Source organism: Panthera leo, chromosome D4 (genome assembly GCF_018350215.1).
Source record: "Panthera leo isolate Ple1 chromosome D4, P.leo_Ple1_pat1.1, whole genome shotgun sequence".
Classification (NCBI taxonomy): Eukaryota; Metazoa; Chordata; class Mammalia; order Carnivora; family Felidae; genus Panthera; species Panthera leo.
Window position 1 is genome coordinate 86,524,123 of NC_056691.1, and position 19,298 is coordinate 86,543,420.

The 19,298-nt window shown below is 52.9% G+C and overlaps 1 protein-coding gene across 9 annotated transcripts in view; it reads left to right on the forward strand.

The window, feature by feature from the left end:
- DNM1 (dynamin 1) overlaps positions 1–19,298 on the forward strand; it is a 44,143-nt gene that overhangs the window by 13,688 nt on the left and 11,157 nt on the right. For 5 of the 9 annotated variants that reach the window (XM_042912864.1, XM_042912865.1, XM_042912872.1 and 2 more), the window contains exons 4-15: positions 182–385; positions 620–718; positions 815–975; positions 2,033–2,175; positions 2,286–2,421; positions 2,600–2,667; positions 3,800–3,938; positions 12,009–12,095; positions 15,504–15,574; positions 15,786–15,837; positions 16,043–16,054; positions 18,420–18,533. In XM_042912864.1, the coding sequence (XP_042768798.1) occupies positions 182–385; positions 620–718; positions 815–975; positions 2,033–2,175; positions 2,286–2,421; positions 2,600–2,667; positions 3,800–3,938; positions 12,009–12,095; positions 15,504–15,574; positions 15,786–15,837; positions 16,043–16,054; positions 18,420–18,533 (1,286 nt within the window). Of the gene's footprint in view, positions 1–181; positions 386–619; positions 719–814; positions 976–2,032; positions 2,176–2,285; positions 2,422–2,599; positions 2,668–3,799; positions 3,939–5,570; positions 5,710–12,008; positions 12,096–15,503; positions 15,575–15,785; positions 15,838–16,042; positions 16,055–18,419; positions 18,534–19,298 lie in introns of all 9 variants that reach the window. The other 4 variants (XM_042912870.1, XM_042912874.1, XM_042912871.1 and 1 more) reach the window with 2 other exon arrangements.

The following is a 19,298-nucleotide window of genomic DNA, read 5'->3' on the forward strand; positions in this document are numbered from 1 at the left end:
CTCCGCCCACCCCTGGCCACGCCTTTAACGGGCCGCCGCTTTAGCCCCGCGTTTCCCTAATCCCGTCCACCTGCCGCCAAACTCCCAAATGGATCCTCTCTAAACCCGGCCCTGTTCCTTAATCCGCCCGCCCACGGCCACGCCCCTCGCCTTGAGCCCGCCCTCTCGCCGCCCTGTCCAGTGCTGAACCTGACACTGGTGGACCTGCCCGGAATGACCAAGGTCCCGGTGGGGGACCAACCTCCTGACATCGAGTTCCAGATCCGGGACATGCTTATGCAGTTCGTCACCAAAGAGAACTGCCTCATCCTGGCTGTATCCCCGGCCAACTCCGACCTGGCCAACTCCGATGCTCTGAAGGTTGCCAAGGAGGTGGACCCCCAGGGTAGGTTCCTAAGGGCAGCAGAAGTGCAAGGCCCTGGGGGTCTACCCTCAGTGCCAGGCGGAGGGAGCTACTCTGTGAAGAATGAGTGAGGCGGAAGAGCAGAGGCAGGCAGTGGGGGAAGGAGGGCGTGGGGAGGGAGATGTGGGGAGCGGGATGGCAGTCGGGGTGCATGTGGGTCCCATGGGAGGGCAAGTGCAGGTGTAGACGGCCCTCTCCTGCTGCCCTCCCCTTCAGGCCAGCGCACCATCGGGGTCATCACCAAGCTGGACCTAATGGACGAGGGCACAGATGCCCGTGATGTGCTGGAGAACAAACTGCTCCCCCTGCGCAGAGGTAGGCAGGCTCCTCCCCTGACCCGCTCCACTGCCCTTCCCTGTCACCCCGCCCTGTGCAAGGCTGGTTGCCCCTGACCTGGACCCCCTTCCACAGGCTACATTGGGGTGGTGAACCGGAGCCAGAAGGACATTGATGGCAAGAAGGACATCACGGCGGCCTTGGCCGCTGAACGCAAGTTCTTCCTCTCCCATCCGTCCTACCGCCACTTGGCTGACCGCATGGGCACGCCCTACCTGCAGAAGGTCCTCAACCAGGTAGAAGCTCAGGCCTGGGGAAACCAGCATGAGGACAGAATCATTTACATGTGTTTTGGGAGGGTGGCCAACAGAGGTTAGCGTCCACATCATGCGTACAAACTGAGCCCCAGAAAACAAAGCAACTTGCCCACAGCCCCACCCACCGTGAGGTAGCACCAGAGCTTTGCTGACTTTTCCCTGACAGGGGCCTGGAAAGGGAGCCCTGTAGCCCTTGCGGGTGGAGAGAAGACCCAGACCTTGTGTGGAGGGTGGCACTGACAAGGGCTTGGGTTTGGGGGCCATCACTAGAGTGTACTTGGCCGAAGACCTTGCTGCCTTCTGAAACGGAGAGAGGCTCGTCTGGAGACAGGGATGGGCGATCCCAGGGCCTTCCCTAAGATGTTTCTCCATCTGGAATGGGGCTTCCAGAACTGAGGCATGTGTGTATGTGATGATGGAAGGGAGGCAGTGGGGAAGGCAGGGTGGTGTAGGGGCAGAATTGGGGACTCTGGAGGCCACAGACCTGACACTTGAGCTCTCTGAACCTCCATTTCTGTAAAATCCTGATGATGGGAATAAGGCCCCATTTCATAAGATCCCTGTGTAGCTTCAGGGAGATACTGTGTGTGGGGACCGAGCCAGAGCGAGCCCCAGTACTTGAGAATTACCTTACAGGAGGCCTAAACCCAGAGGGTACAAGGGGACAGCCCCCCCAGCCATCCCTGTCCCAGAGAGATTTTATTTGGCCCTCATCGTGTCTAAAAATATTGTTAGTCAAAAATCAGGTAATTTCAAATAAAAATCTAGACTTCTGGCTTCTGTTGAAACTTGTATTATTCGCTTATGAATTTAGTTAATACCCCCCTGTATGCCAGGCCCTGCCCTGGGCAGCTTTCCTTCTCGTAGGCAGGGCAGTAGTGGGCAGGGTCATGGCTGCCTTCTGAAGCTCTCAACCTGACCACACCCACAGTCCCCGCCCCCCTCCACCGCCCCCGGGCATCCTGGTCCCTGCTTGACCCCGTGGGCATCTGTGTTGGTGCCCATGGCCTTAACCCTTGTCTCATCCCCGGCCCAGCAACTGACCAACCACATCCGGGACACCCTGCCGGGGCTTCGGAACAAGCTGCAGAGCCAGCTCCTGTCCATCGAGAAGGAGGTGGAGGAGTACAAGAACTTCCGGCCTGATGACCCAGCTCGCAAGACCAAGGCTCTGCTGCAGTGAGGCCCTCCCCAACTCCTGACTCCCTGGCACTGAGCTGCCCTCCAGCGCGGGGTTCGCCCAGGGCTCCCTCCACTAGGCTCCTGACGTCGCACCACTCTCCCCCCAGGATGGTCCAGCAGTTTGCCGTGGACTTTGAGAAGCGCATTGAGGGCTCAGGGGACCAGATCGACACCTATGAACTGTCAGGGGGAGCCCGCATCAACCGGATCTTCCATGAGCGCTTCCCCTTTGAGCTAGTCAAGGTAGGATGGTCTCCCCGGGGACGGGGGGAGAGGGGAGGCTTAGAACTACCACCCTTCCCCCAGGACTTTCACACATATCTTTGCTGACCTGGCACCCAGCCCCGGGTGTGGGGCGTCTGTCTTGGCCTTCCAGGGAGGAGGAAGGCCCTGACCGGCTGTCTCTGGCTCTCCTACACAGATGGAGTTTGATGAGAAGGAGCTCCGAAGAGAGATCAGCTACGCCATCAAGAATATCCATGGCATTAGGCACGTATTGGGACTGGGGAAGGGGGCTGAGCCCTGGAAGGCAGGGGTTCTGGTGCCACGGCACAGGGAGTGGTGAAGTGAGCCGCCCTCAGGAAGGACCAAGAGCTCTGGTCCCCAATCCCCTCAACCTCTTCTGGCTTCCAGCTCAAACGGGCTCGAGCTGGGGGAGGTGGACGGGAGGCCTGGGCCGCTCCCTCCCCGCACCTGCTGTCCTCCTTTGCTGTCCCTGGGAGCAGGGCCTGGAGGCTGGACCAGGCGGGCAGAGCCCAGGACATAAGTGGCTGGGGAAGCTTCTCTGGGCTTGGGCCCCTGCCTGTCCTCAGGATGAGACAGCTTCCCCCAGTCCTATCCAGGTAGCTGCACACAGCTGGCCAAACAACTGGGGAGGGCCTGGGATGGAGCATCGAGGTATTGGTCTGTGTCCTTTTATGATAGGACAGGGCCTCTCAACCTTCCAGATCCTCCCATAGTCCCATTAGCCCAAAGTGGGCCCCATTCTACATCACTTCCCTCCTTCTAGCTAACCCCACTGCCTTTGGAACAGGAAGGGGGGACTGGAAAAAAAGATTGTTCCTTAAAAGCTTAGCCCCCTTCAAGGACCCAGATCTACACTGTTCATTCAACAAGAAAATTTAAAGCATCTGCTATGTGCCAGGCAGTGAACAAGACAAAATGTCCCTGCTTTTATACAGGTTGAATTCCAAGGTTTGGTATGGAATTTACAGACTGATAACTGCATTGGCCGAGGCACAGAAAAAAATATATATATATCGCTCCTCAGCTTAAAATAAAATGTTTTATTCCCAGAAAGGCTCCTAAAGAGAACCCAGTTTGGCATTTTTCATACCATTTCTGGCCATAGAACCTTTTGTATGAATAGAATCTTAAGAGCAAGCCGGACATACATGACAATTATAAGCAGACCTTGTCTTGCCCCCAAAGAGCACCCATGGAATGTCCTTCATTCAAATCCCTCCTGCCCATTTTACAAAGAAGGACACTGAAGCCCAGAGAGGGGTAGTGGGAGGACCCCAAGGGCAGAGTTCAGGCGGTCGGGGTGGGGCCCTGACCTGGCACTCCTGGTAGGAGCTGGCCTGTGACACTGTGCCCTTCTCCCGTTCCGGGCGTTCAGAACGGGGCTCTTTACCCCAGACATGGCCTTTGAGACCATTGTGAAAAAGCAGGTGAAGAAGATCCGAGAACCGTGTCTCAAGTGTGTGGACATGGTTATCTCGGAGCTAATCAGCACGGTTAGACAGTGCACCAAGAAGGTAACCCGGTGGCCCGGGCCAGCCCCCCCCCCCCGCCTCTGCCCCCATCCTGCATTGCTGCCAGGCTCTCCTTTCCCACACCCCCCACTGCCTCCTCGGTAGCATGTACAGACCTCAGCGGGGTGGGGGAGGCAGGCCACCACAGACCAAGATGGGAGGCCTCTCCGAGGGGGCCTTACCCACCTCCTGGCCCCCAGGCACAGGGAACAGACATTGATAAGACAGGTGTGATGGTGGCTCTTGTCCTGAGAGCCCACCAAGAGCTCCCCCAGCTCAGGGAGAATAGGCCTTGAAGGGCCCTGAGCCCTCTTCCTGCCCTCAGAGGTGAGGTCATCTCTAGGGGCTCCAGGGAGGGGTCTTGGGGACACCTTGGCCCTGCAGACAGGAGAGCTACAGGGCCTACTTGGCTGCTGCTCTGGGGATCTGGATGGCCAGAGGGGTGCAGAGGACCCAGGTCTGGCAGGTGCCTGACTCCCCACTGTCCTTCATCCCCCACCCCCATTCCCACCCTAGCCTCACTCAGGACCCTGCCCTTCCCTTCCATCCACATCCAACCTTCCAGGGACAGAATCCTCTTCCATCTGCTATGTCATCTGAGCCTCACAGAACCACGCAAGGAGGGAAGGGCAGGGCAGGGAGGATGGCGCCCATGTCACAGCAGGAAGACTGAGGCTTAGGAGATCAAGTGACTTGTCCAAGGTCATATGAGCCAGCAGGTGGCAGAGCTGTTACTCGAAGCCACGGCTTTGGACTCCAAATCCAGTCCTTGTTTAATTCCACCCCCCAGCCTCCCTTCCTTTCCTCTCTTTACTACTGCCCTGGCCCCTCTCTACCACCTCCACTCTTTCTGTCTTTCCTCTTCTCTCTCTGTCTTTCCCAGCTGAGTTCTCCAGACCCTTTTGGAAGAGAGGCAAAGGATGCCCCTTGAGGAGAAAGGGAAGGGCAGGAGTAGAGTAGGGAGCTGGAGAGTGGAGGTCAGGCAGCTACCCTGCAACTCCAGGAGGCATCATCTGCACCACAGTCTATGCAAATGGAGCCCCCTGGAGTTTTGCAGTGCACAGCCTGGGCAGCTGGATGCAGTAATCCTGGTGGACGTACGGAATTGTGCTGGGCTTCGGAGTCCAGGATGAAGTGAATGCAGGAGGTGCTGGCAAACCTAGAACTGAACAGAATGGGTGGGTGGGGTCCTGGCCTGGGCCAGCCCCTTAGGAGGACTCAAGGCTGGGACAAAGATAGCATCAGGAAAGACAGAGAGGGCCCGCTCAGGGTAGCTGGGGGTGGAGGACGCCAAGCCCTGGGGAGAGGATCTGAACTCAGTAAGGGGCCTTGGACAGAACAGGGGGTTGGTCCCTCAGAAGCCCCCTCCCCCCGCCCCATACCCACAGAACCCTTCAAGATACTTGGCCACTCCTAGGAGGTGCCGGCCCTGGGGGGCGGTAGGGAGGGCCGGTCCCACACTCACATTGTCTTCTGTTCTCTCTTTCTCTGTGTCGGTGTCTCTCTCTTTTCCCCCATGCCTGTGCCATCCTCCACTCCTGAATCCTGGCTCTGCTTGGCTTTCACTCCCCTTCCTTCTCCTGGCCCTGCCCATGGCTGCTTCTCCTCCTGTCCCCTCCTCCTCCCCGGGTGCAGGACGGGCCTCTTCACACCTGACCTCGCTTTTGAAGCCACAGTGAAAAAGCAGGTGCAGAAGCTCAAAGAGCCCAGTATCAAGTGTGTGGATATGGTAGTCAGTGAGCTCACGGCCACCATCAGAAAGTGTAGCGAAAAGGTATGACGGCCACCAGGGCGGGGCTGGGCCTGGCCGTCCCTTCCTCATGGCCAGGGACTCCCGTGGGCAGAACCATCTGCTGAACAGACCCGGCAGCCTCTCGGCCACCCACGTGGACCCAAACACCTGTGCTGGCCAGGTGACTCCGGGCCCTTAAGTTTCGTGCCAGCTTATCACCCTGGGTCTGTTTAAATTTATGATCCTTTTAGGCCCCCATCTCTGCCAGAAGACCACCCCAACCCGCGCATCCTCAGTGGCCCCTTTTCACCAATAAGAATGACAATGGCGACAATGCTAAGGGGACAGCTTCTATTTATTGAGCACCTATTATGTGCCAAGCACCGAGCTAAGTGCTTATCCTTTTTATCTCACGTTAGCCTCTCAACAACCCTAAGAAGTGGGTAGTATTATCCCCATTTTACAGATGAACAAACTGAGTCTCAGACAAGCAGAGCAGAGTGGGGTTCTGATTTAGGAAAGCTGAGGGAATAGACCTGGGATCAGGGCCTCCTGGAGTCGGGGAACTATCCCAGTTCCTTAAAACAAATTTGCCTAAAAGCATATTGGATTACTCACTTTCTAGTAATCCATATGCATTCGACAGGGTCAGCCTCTTTTGGGTCTGTGACCTTTTAGATGCCTTCTTCCTATTTGTCTACTTTGGGGCATTTTGAGGATTTTTAGCCAGATATTCCCAACACAGTTCTTCCCTCGGGGGAGTGCATGAGAATCAGTTGCCTGGGGGAACTTTTCCAGAATTCAAATGTCCCTGCCCAGCTGGCTGAATCAGAATCTCAGGGAGAGCCCAGCCTCACCTGTACTTGAAAAAGCTCCCTATGCTGGGAGGTGGGGGCCCTTCTGCCCCAACTTCATGTTTCAAATACATGGGTTTTCATGGCTCGTACATAATTAGTCATGTGCACCCCCCCCCCACCGTTATCCTCTATCACTTTGCCCACTTTTCATGCCTAATGCAGACGGTAAGCAAATTAACAGCCACTCCATCCCTGTTTCAGGTGGAATAAAATCTGGGCTGGACTCCCCACTGCATAGTTTTTACCACAACATCTGAGTCATGGTCCCACTGCACCTTGACTACTAAGCCACACAATCTCACTTTTGTTAAATTTTTAAAAATACCGAGTTTAGTTTAAGCTGCCTCAAATCTCTTTACAAACGAAGACGAGGTATGACTACATTTTTTTCTTAACTTTGCCTTTTAATTGTAAAACCAGTACATTCTTCATTTTAAAAGTTTGGTAAACGCCAAGGCTTAGAGAGAAGGCCACCCCCCTCCCTTTCCAGGGAGCCACCTTGGAGATTTTTGTACATTTCTTGCAATGTACACTCCTTTAAAAAAAAAAAAAAGAAAGAAAGAAAGAAAGAAAAAGAAACGATCCTTCTTGATTTTGTTCTGATCACGCAGGATTGTTATAAAAATATTCAAGCAGCACAGAGAAAGCAAATCCCCACAATTGAACAACTCTAAAGATAAGAAAAAATTCCTGGACCACGCTTCCTAACTAATTACGTATATATGCCAGTTTAACCTAAATGGACCATACTCCACACACTGATTCGGGAACTCTTTTTTACCAAGCAGTGTGTCATGGGAATGTAGCTACAGGAAGATGTGCCCTTGAACTGCTGAATCGTAGCCCACGGTAGAAATGGGCTGTGATCTACATATTCAATACCTCTTGACATTTAGATTGTTTCAAACTTCTTTTTCTCTTACAAACAGTGCTGCAGCGAACATCCTTATAGATGTATTTACAACATATGTCCTGTTGCTTCTTCTTTGGTTTAATGTTTATTTATTTAGAGAGAGAGAGAGAGAGGGAGAGGGAGGGAGAGAGAATCCCAAGCAGGCTTCGTGCTGTCAGCGCAGAGCCCAACGCGGGGCTCGATCTCACCAACCGTGAGGTCATGACCTGAGCTGAATCAAGAGCCGGACGCTTACCCGACTGAGCCATCCAGATGCCTCTCCTGTTGTTCCTTTAGAGCAAATTTTTACCCAGAGAATCGCCTAGTCGAGAGAGATGAGCATTTCACGATTTTGGTAACTTCCACAAGAGTGCTGCCCAGAAAGTGTTACCTACTTATTCCTCCAAATATCTTTTTCTCTATGTAGGTTTATTTACTCTGTTAGGTAGTCACACTGTAAACATACTAGCATTCTGCTTTTTCTTTTAGTAGCACACATTTTGGGGGGTATTATCACATAGTCAACATAAACATTTTTTAGTGGTTGCATAACACTCTACTGAATAGGTGTATCATGGTTGACATAACGGTTTTCCTATTGGTGAACATTTAAATTGTCTCCAGTTATTCAATATTATAAATAATCTGACAAGGAACATCTTTTTTTTTTTTTTTTTTTTTTTTAGTGTGTATTTATTTCTGAGAGAGACAGAGAGACAGAGTGTGAGCAGGGGAGGGGCAGAGAGGGAGGCAAGAATCTGAAGCAGGCTCCAGGCTCTGAGCTGTCGGCACAGAGCCCAACACCAGGCTTGAACTCGTGAACTGCGAGATCATGACCTGAGCTGAGGTCAGATGCCCAACCGACTGAGCCACCGAGGCACCTCCCCCCCTCCTTTTTTAAGTAAGCTCTACACCCACAATCCTGAGATCAAGTGTCGCAGTCTCCACCAACTGAGCCAGCCAGGCGCCCCTCAACATCTTTTATCTGTTCAAATGTCTTTAGGATTTTTTAGGATTTTTTCTTTAGGATTTTTTCTTTAGGATTTTTTCCTTAGGATAGATGCCTAGAAGATGGATTACTAGATACAAACATTTAAAAACTGTGAAATGGGGCGCCTGGGTGGCTCAGTCGGTTAAGCGGCTGACTTCAGCTCAGGTCATGATATCGTAGTCTGTGAGTTTGAGCCCCGCATCAGGCTCTGTGCTGGCAGCTCAGAACCTGGAGCCTGCCTCCGATCCTGTGTCTCCCTCTCTCTCTGCCCCTCCCCTGCTTGCTCTCTGTCTCTGTCTCTCTCTCTCAAAAATAATAAGCATTAAAAAATTTTTTTTTAATTAAAAACTGTGAAACACTCTGCTGAATTGCATTCCAAAAGAAAGCAGTAATTATCGTATATGGTAAAATTTTGGAAACAACCCAGATGTCCACCAAGAGGCAATCGATTATGTAAAGTATCACCCAGTCAACGGCAGACCATATGTTGGAAGGGCAGGCGTATTTATTTCCATTCACATGTCCCTCTACAGTGTACTGTGGGGGGAAAAAGCAGGTTTCAGAAGACAATGTATAATATTTGGGGGAGGAAATAATATATATAAATAACAAAATTCCAAAGGCACAGTCACCAAATTGCTAACTGTTACTTTAAGAGCAGGCAAGGAAAAATGGGAACTTTCCCATTTCCACTCTGAAAAATTTAGTCTTACAGTGAGTCTGTAGATTTTTGTCAGGAGGAATATGGATCAACAAAAACTTTAAAGGGGAAACCTTATAAATTATTTCTTTCTAAAGTTTATTTATTTTGAGTGAGAAAGAGCGAGTGGGGGAGGGACAGAGAGAGAGAGAGAGGGAGAGAGGGAATCCCAAGCAGGCTCCACACTGTCAGCACACAGCCCTACACCGGGCTGGATCCCACGAACCGTGAGATCATGACCTGAGCTGAAACCAAGAGTTGGACGCTCAATCGACTGAACCACCCAGGTGCCCCATAAATTATTTCTAAAAAATAATTTTGCCTTTTGATTTATTTAATGAGTAGTAATGATCTCTTTTCTTTACACGGCAAAATACACCCATCTTCGTCTATTTTTTTCCTCCCCAAGTCTTCTAAAAGTTTAGCAAGGCCCTCCCATGACAGAGGCTTCTAAATAGTCAGCTCTTAACTATTCCCAGACCTGCTGGGACTGCAACTTTCCTCTCTGGATAAAATCTAAAGTTTAATGTCACACGTGGGACGTACTGCCCAATCCTCTCAACAACGCCAAAAGGGAAGGTGCTGTTACTACCCCATTTTACGTGTGGAGAAGCCAAGGCTCGGAGAGGTTGCAGTCACTTTTTTAAGGACAGTCGGCAGGGCAGGGGCTGGCTTTGAAACGAGAGTCATGTGGCTCCAGGGCCTGTGTCCTTGGCCACGAACTCGTGGGCTCCAAACTGACCGCCCCGCTCCCTCAGCCAAGGACTGAGAGAGAAATGTTCCATTTTAAAAACTGGCTAAAAGTCCTGGAAATGCGCAGAGGCAGCCAGAATGGAAAAAGATGCTCAAAGGGAACAGAACTTCTCAAAGAGGCTGAGGCTGCCCTGTCCTGTGTGACACGTGGAAAACTTGACAAATGTAACGTCCAGGCGGTTGGTGGGAGAACTGGTCATGGTCTTTGGCAAATTGCTCCCTCGGCCCTCCCCCCTCTCCCCCCACACCCCTGCCACAGCCCCACCCTGGGAGGGAGCACTTGGGACCACCTCAGAGGAAGCCTTCTGCTGGTGGTGACTCAGTCCTGAATCTCTGCCCCAAGTTGGAGACTTCGAGGAGGAGTAGGAGCCCCTCCTTGGGCCTCGTGGGGCAGCGGACCCACCAGGCCCGTCCAGCCAGCGTTTGTTTTGAAGCCCCAGGTCTCAGGCCACCTCTCCCCAAGGTCCCCTGTGCTTGGCCACGTCAGCCGCACCTTGGCATAGGCATGGGATGGCCGAGGGTGGAGGGGGCAATGTCCCGTCTCTCATGTCTACCTCTCCTGGGCATCCAGGGTGCCACTTTCTTCCCCATCCTCTTGCCTCTCCCCGTGCCCCCCCCCCCGCCCCATCTTCTCAGCCTCCATCTTGCCCTTAGAATCACTACCTGCGACCCAGGCACGCTAACCTCCAGGTCTCTTCCCACGTAGGAGGATCCACCTGAGGGGCCTGACCCAGGCATGGGAAGAGGGACAGGACTGGTTTGAGGTTGGCCCTACCTGGGTCCCACGTGACCACCAAGTGGGGAGGGCAGGCCAGTGGGACTCGAGGTTCCTGTGGGTGGGTTCCCCATCATCAGCTCAGCGAGGCCCCCTCCCCGAGGAGGAGCTTGACCATGAGCCAGAGGAACTGGCGTCCACTCACCCTGGCAAGGAGGGCAAAGACATCCATCCTTCATTCATTCTGTCTTTCCTTCAACATGCCCTCTTTGAGCCCCAGCCTCGTGCCTGGCCCTGCCCTGCCCTCAGGGCAGCCACAATCCTGTTGATGGGGTGGGGGGGCCACAGAGAGGCCCCTAACCCAGCTCTTGGGGTGGTCAGGGCAGGCTTTCTGGAGGAGGTGGCAGCCAACAGTCTTGAAGGAGAATGAAGCAGCCTGGGCTTTGTCCAGAGCCGGGCTGAGCTGAGGGCAGAGTTCACAGGCAGAGAGAGAAAGGTTTGGAGCAACTTCCCCTTCGTCCTCAGTTGATAAAAACCGGAGGGAAATGGGTGCTGCTGAGCTCCTACCCCAAAGCAGTGGGGTAGAGACCGGTCGGTCGCCTGGCCAGCTCAGAGCTGGTCGGACACCGCTGGGGATGATGGTGCCAGGCAGGGGCATGCAAAGGGAGGCAAAACTGGGTGGATCCTACCAAGAGGGCCCGGGGCCCAGTCAGGCCCCCGCGGGGTACTGCTCATGCTGCTGGCACCCCACTCCGCATGCCGCCCACCCTGTGCCCTCGCATGTCCTGCCTGGGGCTCCTGCATGTCCAGTATGTGCCTGCTTGTTTCCCCTGGCCCCTCCCTCAGCTCTGACAGGGCCACTGCCTGTCCCCAGCCTGACTCAGGAGGCCAGCTGGCACCTTGGGCCCTGCCCTCCCCAGACTCTTCCCGGATAGGAATCTCGAGGCTGTTCTCTGCCTGATTCCACCCGACTCCTGATTCCACCTGATTCCTCCAAGCTTCTGGGAGGACAAGGAGTAGCCCCAAGGGTCAGCGAAAGCTTTGGGAGCTAACGGTCCCCCAAACAAAGGCCTCAATCCAACAGTCTGTTTCCAAGATGGCTGCCACCAAGGTGGCCAGGAGGCTGAGCCCCGTGGCATTTCCGCCCTTGGGAACTGCCCTCCCCCGGAAGATGCCCAAGTAGGCCAGTGAAGAGGGCCTGGAACCAGAAAGACCTTTGAATTGCCATCTGGATCCTACACTTGGGGGAAAGGGTGGCCGTGGCTTGGTGCCTTCAGCTTCCTGGGACCCCAGGCCTCTCTTCCCCTCATCTCGGGCATTCTGTGTGTGCCTCCCACCCCACACCCCTGGATCCCTGGATTCTGGTGGGGTGGGGGTGCCCCCCGCCGGTGCCCCCTGTGTACGTGGCTCTCTCCCCTCCCGCCCTTCCCCAGCTCCAGCAGTACCCCCGCCTGCGGGAGGAGATGGAGCGCATCGTGACCACCCACATCCGGGAGCGCGAGGGTCGCACCAAGGAGCAGGTGAGTCCCTCCTGCCCCCCACCTCTCCCCCTCCCCACCCCGGGCTCTCCTCCTCCTTCCCATTTTGTCTCTTCTGTCTCCGTCTCCCTTACACTTTCTCGCCTCTACTCTCTGCTTCTCTCTTTTAAAAAAAAAAAAATTAATGTTTATTTAATCTTGAGAGAGAGAGAGACAGAGAGACAGAGCGTGAGAGGGGGAGGGGCAGAACGAGAGAGGGACGCGTTATCGGAAGCAGGCTCCAGGCTCTGAGCTGTCAGCACAGAGCTTGACGCGGGGCTCGAACTCACAGACTCAGGAGCCATGAGATCATGACGTGAGCCGAAGTCGGATGCTTAACCCACTGAGCCACCAGGCTCCCCTCTGCTTCTCTTTTTTATTGTGGTAAAATATATATAACATGAAATTTACTATTTTAACCATTTTTAAGCATGCAGTTCACTGGCCTTAAGCACATTCACAGTGTCACGCAGCCATCAGCACCATCTGTCTCCAGAACTTTTTCATCTGCCCAAACTGAACCTCATTAAACAGGGACTCCCCGTCCCCTGCTCCCCACCAGCCCCTGGCAACCATCTTTCTACTTTGTGTGTCTATGAATTTGCTCTAGGTGGAAGCTTACAACTGTCCTGCTTGTTTTTTTTAATTCTGTTTCCTTTTTTTTTTTTTAAGTTTATTTATTTTTGAGAACAAGAGGGAGATAAGAGAGAGGGCGTGTGAACAGGGAAGGGCAGAAAGAGAGGGAGAGAGAGAGAACTCCAAGCAGGCTCTGAGCGGCCAGCGCAGAGTCTGACGTGGGGCTCGATCTCACGAACCGTGAGATGATGACCTGAGCCGAAACCAAGAGTCAGACGCTTAACTGACCGAGCCGCCCCGGCCCCCCAACAATTGTCCTTTTGTGTCGGGCATATTTTACCTAGCACAATTTCTTCAGGGTTCATCCGTGTTGTAGCGGGTGTCAGAATTTCCATCCTTGTAAAGCCTTTTAAGGCATATGCCACATAGTGTTTATCCATTTGGGCTGTTTCCACCTTTTGGCTCTTATGAATAATGCTTCTATAAACATTAGTGTGCAAATGTCTCTTTGAGACCCCCTTCCAGTTCTCTGGGGCATACACCCAGAAGTGGGATTGCCGAATCATTTGGTAATTCTGTATTTAACTTTTTGAGGAGCCGCCATAGTGTTTTCCATACTATTTATTTCCATAGTATTTCCATAGTATTTCCATACTATTTCCATACTATTTACTGGAGCTGTGCCATCTGGCATTTCCACTGTCTCCTCCTCAACCTTCTGACAGTCTGTCCTCTCGTCATCTCTCTTGGGGCGTCTCTCTCTATTTTCTACTTCTCCGGGTCACCATATACCTGTCATAGCCACCCCCTCTTCCATTTATGTAGTCATTTATCAAGTATTCATTCATTCATTCACTGATTCATTCAGTCACAAACATGGTCCCTGTTCATTCATTCATTCATTGATTCATTCAATCGCAAACATGGTCCCTGAATGTCGCCTCTGAGCCGGAGGAGCAGAGATGAGCAGGCTCCCTCACGGCCCTCACGAAGCTCACAGGCGAGTCCTCCTTGCTTGTCCATCTCTCAGTCATCCTCTGTCTATACCTACCTCTGGCTCCCAGTTCCCAGCCCTTCTCCATGATGGTGCTGTCGACGTCTTTGTTTGGATGTGGTGTTTTTGAATCCTTACAGATCTCTTTCATTTCAAAAGTGATAAATACTTAATAAAATATTCAGTCAGTATAAAAGCAATCAAATTACAAGTAAGTGTTCCTTCATTGACTCTTCCCTGCCCCCAGCTCCTCCCACAAAATAACCATCACGCACAGTTTGATGTGTTCCCTTCCAGGCCCAGGCATTTTTTTTTTTTTTCTAGGCGCATCCAGATTCCAGATTCCATCTTAATCTTCCGTAACCACAGCCCTGCTGTGTGTCTTGCCTTTTTTCTCTAACGATAATTGTAGTAGCTAACATCTGTGGAGCCCCCGTTACATGTCAGACATGTGATCTGCCTCATTTCATGTGTCCTCACCACTCCTGTGAGGCAGAAACACTTCATCTGTGGAACTTGAGGCTCAGTGAGCACAGGCTTATTACAGGGAGCAGTGGGGCTTGAGTCAAAACCCAGCAGTGTGGATCAGGAATGTCACTCTGGGGGCGCCTGGGCGGCTCAGTCGGTTAAGCGGCCAGCTCCGGCTCAGGTCACGGTCTCACGGTTTGTGGGTTCGAGCCCCGCGTCAGGCTCTGTGCTGACAGCGAAGGGCCCACTTCGGATCCTCTGTCTCCCTCCCTCTGTGCCTCTCCCCCGCTCTTGCTGTCTCTCCCTCTCTCAAAAATAAACATTTAAACAAATTTTATTTTTTCCACTTTCCACTTAAAAAAAAAATGTCACTCTGATCGTGACTCAGTTCTGAATCCCATTAGTCCTCATTATTTGCAAAGGGGATCTTCCCATGCCAGAACTTAGAAATTGTCCTCATTCTTTTTTTTTTTAAGTTTTTAGAAGTTTATTTATTTATTTTGAGAGAGAGAGAGAGCACAAGCAGGGGAGGGGCAGAGAGAAGGAGAGACAGAATCCCAAGTAGGCTCTGCACCATCAGCGCAGAGCCCGAAGTGGGACTCGAACTCACGAACTGCGAGATCGTGACCGGAGCCGAGATCAAGAGTCGGATGTTTAACCGATTGCACCACCCAGGCACTCCTGTCCTCGTTCTTTTGAACAGCTGTAGAGTGCTTTATTGCTTAGAGGCGACCATAATTTATTTCACTTTCTTATGGCCATTGGCTTGTTTCCAATTTTTCACTATTACCAACCACACCACACTGAACACCCTGGGATACATAGCTTTGCTCACTTGATGAGCTTACCTACCAGATAGATACCAGCTAGATAGATAGATAAATAGATTTCTAGAAATGAATATGTGCATGTTAATATTGTTAAATATTTCCAAATTACCCTCCAAGAAGGTGATGCTAATTTACACTCCCACCAACAGTGTATGAGAATCTGTCTCCCCACAGTGTGTCCACACCGGTCACTATCAATATTTATTTTTCATTTGATAGATTATGAAAGGGTCTCGTTGTTTTCATTTACATTTCTTTATTAATGAGGGTGAGCTTTTTTTTCTACACATCCTTATTGATTATATGCGTTTCTTCTATGAATTATGCAATCATGTTCTCTATTTTTGATTTGTGTTTCTTGTCTGCCTTTCACTTATTGACTTGTAGGAACTCTTTTATTTATTATGGATACTATTACTGATGTGTTGATTGATTTATTATGGATTCTATAGGTGCCATAAGTATATTTCTTCCAGCTTTCCATGCATTTTAAAACTTTGCCGTACTTTTTCCCCTTGCCTGCTGACGTGTGTATCCTCAAAGGTCATGCTTCTCATCGATATTGAGTTGGCTTACATGAATACCAATCATGAGGACTTCATAGGCTTTGCCAAGTGAGTGCTCCCTAGGCGGAGAAGGTGACAGCTCCCGTGAGTGTGTGTGCGTGTGCGTGTGTGTGTGTGTGTGTGCGCGCGTGCGCATGCATGCATGTATAGGACACAGGCCTGCTGGGCTGACCCTCTGAGCGTGGTGCCCACTGGGTAGTGGCATTGAAGCAAGGCCTCTTGAGAGAAGTTCTGAGACTCTTCCTTCGCTCCCTATTAGTGCTCAGCAGAGGAGCAACCAGATGAACAAGAAGAAGGCTTCAGGGAACCAGGTGAGTGAACCCCAGTGCCCCAGCCGGAAGGATGGAGGGTGCCGGACGGACGCCAAGCTCTGAGAGTCCCCTCCCCCGAGGGGAAGGGTCTCACAGGGGCCAGGGAGCCTGTCAGCTGCCAGCCACAAGCCTCCCACTCTGCCTCAGTAACCCTCTCTCCTCTCTCCCGATGCTTCTCGTGGTTGCTATGGTTACCTCTTTGCAGGATGAGATTCTGGTGAGTACCAGGACTGGGGCTCTTGGCTTATGTAGTGATGGGGGAGGAGGGGGCCCATTTGTAGTGGGGACACACGGTGGGGGAAAGGGCACCCTGGCCTGAGCTGCTTGCACACACCAGCACATGGGTGTCCACACACGATCTCAGTCCAGAGGCAAGGCTTAGCCATACACAGAGCCCATCAGCCTACCCATCAGCGTGCATGAGCTAAGTATCTACTTCAGTCAGAGGTAGATCATGTGGGCTGGGTAGTGAAAATGGCTGGTGGGGGCCTGGCAATCATTAGGTGCTCCTTAAATATCTGTTGGATGGATGGATGGATGGATGGATGGATGGATGAAAGAGAAATCTATTTTTAAGGTAGCCATTTCTCCCAGAGAGTTGAGTAAAGAGATGAGTGAAATATCAAGAAACATGTCCCTCTTTGCCTTCTTCTGCCCTTCAGATCTCTGCTGAAGTACCACTTCTCGTCCTCACCTGTACACACAAGCCATAATCTGGAATTTTCCAGAGGCCATAGTTTCTTTACAATAATCTAGGTGTTTGTGTGATTATTGGCTTCATATCTAGTTCCTTCTCAAACCCCATGAGGGAAAGGGCCGGGTCTCTCTTGTCCACCAGCACATTCTCAGCCCTCAGCCCAGGGCCTGGCACACAGTAGGTGCTCACTAGAATGAAGGCACTGATGAATGTAATATCCCAGGGCAATTCGGTTCAGCAAACGCTCGGTGGCGTCTACGCTGTGCTGGTCCCTGGACAGGAGTCAGACCTTGGTCCTGCCCCTTGGAGACCTGAGCCTACAGTCAGGACCCAGGCAGGGTGGGAGCTGGAAGAGCAGGAGGTCTCTGGTGCAGGGGCTCTGGAAGGAGGTTTGGCAGAGCTGGGGGTGGCCAAGGGAGGACGAAGGCTGCAAGTCAGCAGGAAGTAGCATGACAAGGTCTGCTGGTCAGATCCTGGGGTATGGAGTGCCGGGGCGTGGCATTTGGACTCAATTCCGAAGACAGTGACGAGACACTGAGGGGATCCTCACCGAACCGGGACAGGGTGGGAGAAGGATCATGGGGCACCTGGCTCTCTTGTTTCTGTTAAAGGCTAAGACAGCTACGCCGCTACTGATCCACTGCGTGACTTGGGTTCTCTGCAAGGTTCTTGGGGAAGCCAGAGAGGGTCAAGGAAGGCTCCAGGAGGGTTTTGGGGGCCTTGGAAGCGGGCCTGACCCCAGAGGGCTTTCCTGCGAGCCCCAGGCTCCTCTTGTCTTCTCTGGATGCTCAGAAAAGCCAGGGAGGTCAGGGCCAGGGGATGGAGCAGAAGAAGCTTCCTCACGCTCAGGATGGCCCACCGCTAGGGTCTACTTAGTGGCCTTGACCTTGGAGTAGAATCTGCAGGCCCTGGTCTGCGGTGATGACTCAGGATGGTCTTGGGGACAGCAGCTTCCTACAAGGAAAAGAGACCTTTGCCTGTTACTCTGGGCTCCCCAGGGACAATGGGGCCTGTTCAGTTCGTGCTCAGCCCCTCCCCTTGCTCCCACTCCCCAACACCCCACTCCTGTCCAGAGCCTGGGGCCAGAGACCCCGAGAACCCTACTTCTGTTGCATTCATGTGTTCATGTCACAGATGTTTATTGATCACTTTCTGCCTGCCAAGCACACTGCAAGGCGCTGGGATATTCCAGTGAGCTTTTAGAGGGCTCACAATTTAGCAAGACAGGCATCAACAGATAATCTCTCTCTCTCTCTCTCTCTCTCTCACACACACACACACACAAATTTTGAATCTCAGCCATTGTCACAGAAAGGAGTGATAAAGGACAACAAGACTATAGTGGCGGTCCTGACTCCTACTGGGGGCCAGGGAGGGCCCACCTGAGAATGTGACTCCTGAGCTGATGCCTGGGGCGGGGGGGGGGGGGGCGCATAGGAATTTGACAGGCAAACAGGAGGGGAAGTGCATTCTAGGCAGAGGCGGCAGCAGCATGTGCAAAGTCCCTGAGGTCAGAAACAAGTCTTACAATAAGGCGCATCTCAAGCTGAAAAGACCTTCAGAATCGTGTGGCTCAGTTGGCCACCTCAACTCGACTCCACACTTTGAGCAGTGGGGAGCTCATCCCCTACGAAGGCTACCAGTCCCCTACTCAGGTGGCTCTAACTATCAAAAGGCTCTTTATCCCGACCCGACCTCTGCCTTCCTGCCTCTTCCAGTCTGTTCACTTGTGGTTCAAACCAGAGCAGGTCTGGCCTGCTCTGACCGGCCAGGCCTCCAAGAGCTAGAAGAGGGGCGGGCTTTTGAGCACCTCTCTTTGCCTACCCCATCCTCCGCAGGGAATCCGGGCCTCTGCCCACTGACCTCCCGCCCTCTCACCCTCCAGGTCATCCGGAAGGGCTGGCTGACCATCAACAACATTGGCATCATGAAGGGGGGCTCCAAGGAGTACTGGTTTGTGCTGACGGCCGAGAATCTGTCCTGGTATAAGGATGACGAGGTAAGGAAAGAGCCACTGGTCAGGGGGTGAGGCTCAGACACCCTGGGCTAGGAGTAGACCGAACCACCCAACAAACGGGTTTTTTTTAATCCCATCAAAGACCCTTGGATGGACTTGGGCTGCAAAGATCCAGGCAATCCCGGGAGCTCATCCAGGCTGGACAGAGAAGATGGCTTATCGGGATCGGGGAGCCTGGGGCTCAGCGCCCTGGAGAGGGTGGGCAGGGGTGCTGGGCACCCCCCTGACCCCACCAGCCCTGTGGCCTTCCTGTTTTCCTGCTCCAAGGGCGCGCCGCCTCCCCCGTGGCCCCCACAGGCCTATGACACACACACGTCCAGCTGCCAGACGCCCTGTTAACCCCTGCACCCCAGTCCCCCAGACCCTGTCGGTGCAAAGGAGGTGCCCCAGATGCCTCGAGGCTGAAGGACCAGGAGTGATGGGGCCCTGTAGAGGAGCCACGGAAAACCCCTCCTTGCCCACAGGGGCAGACAGAGCCCCTGCCGTCTCCCTCCCCTGCTGCTGGTCTCCTTTAAGAATGAGTCTATTTGGCTTCCACATCTGGATTCCAGAGGTGACCAGAGAGAATAGGGAGGGCTGGGGGCGGGGGGGGGGGGGGGGCTTGTAGTAATGAACTCCAGCTGGCCACAGAGTGGGGGAGGGGACCCTCTTCCTGAGGAAGCTTTTAGAGGAGAGGGCGCTCTCGGTGGGGGAGTGGGGCTGGGGTGGGGGCTGTGATTTTGGTCTCCGAGCCCCCTCCTTGATCCC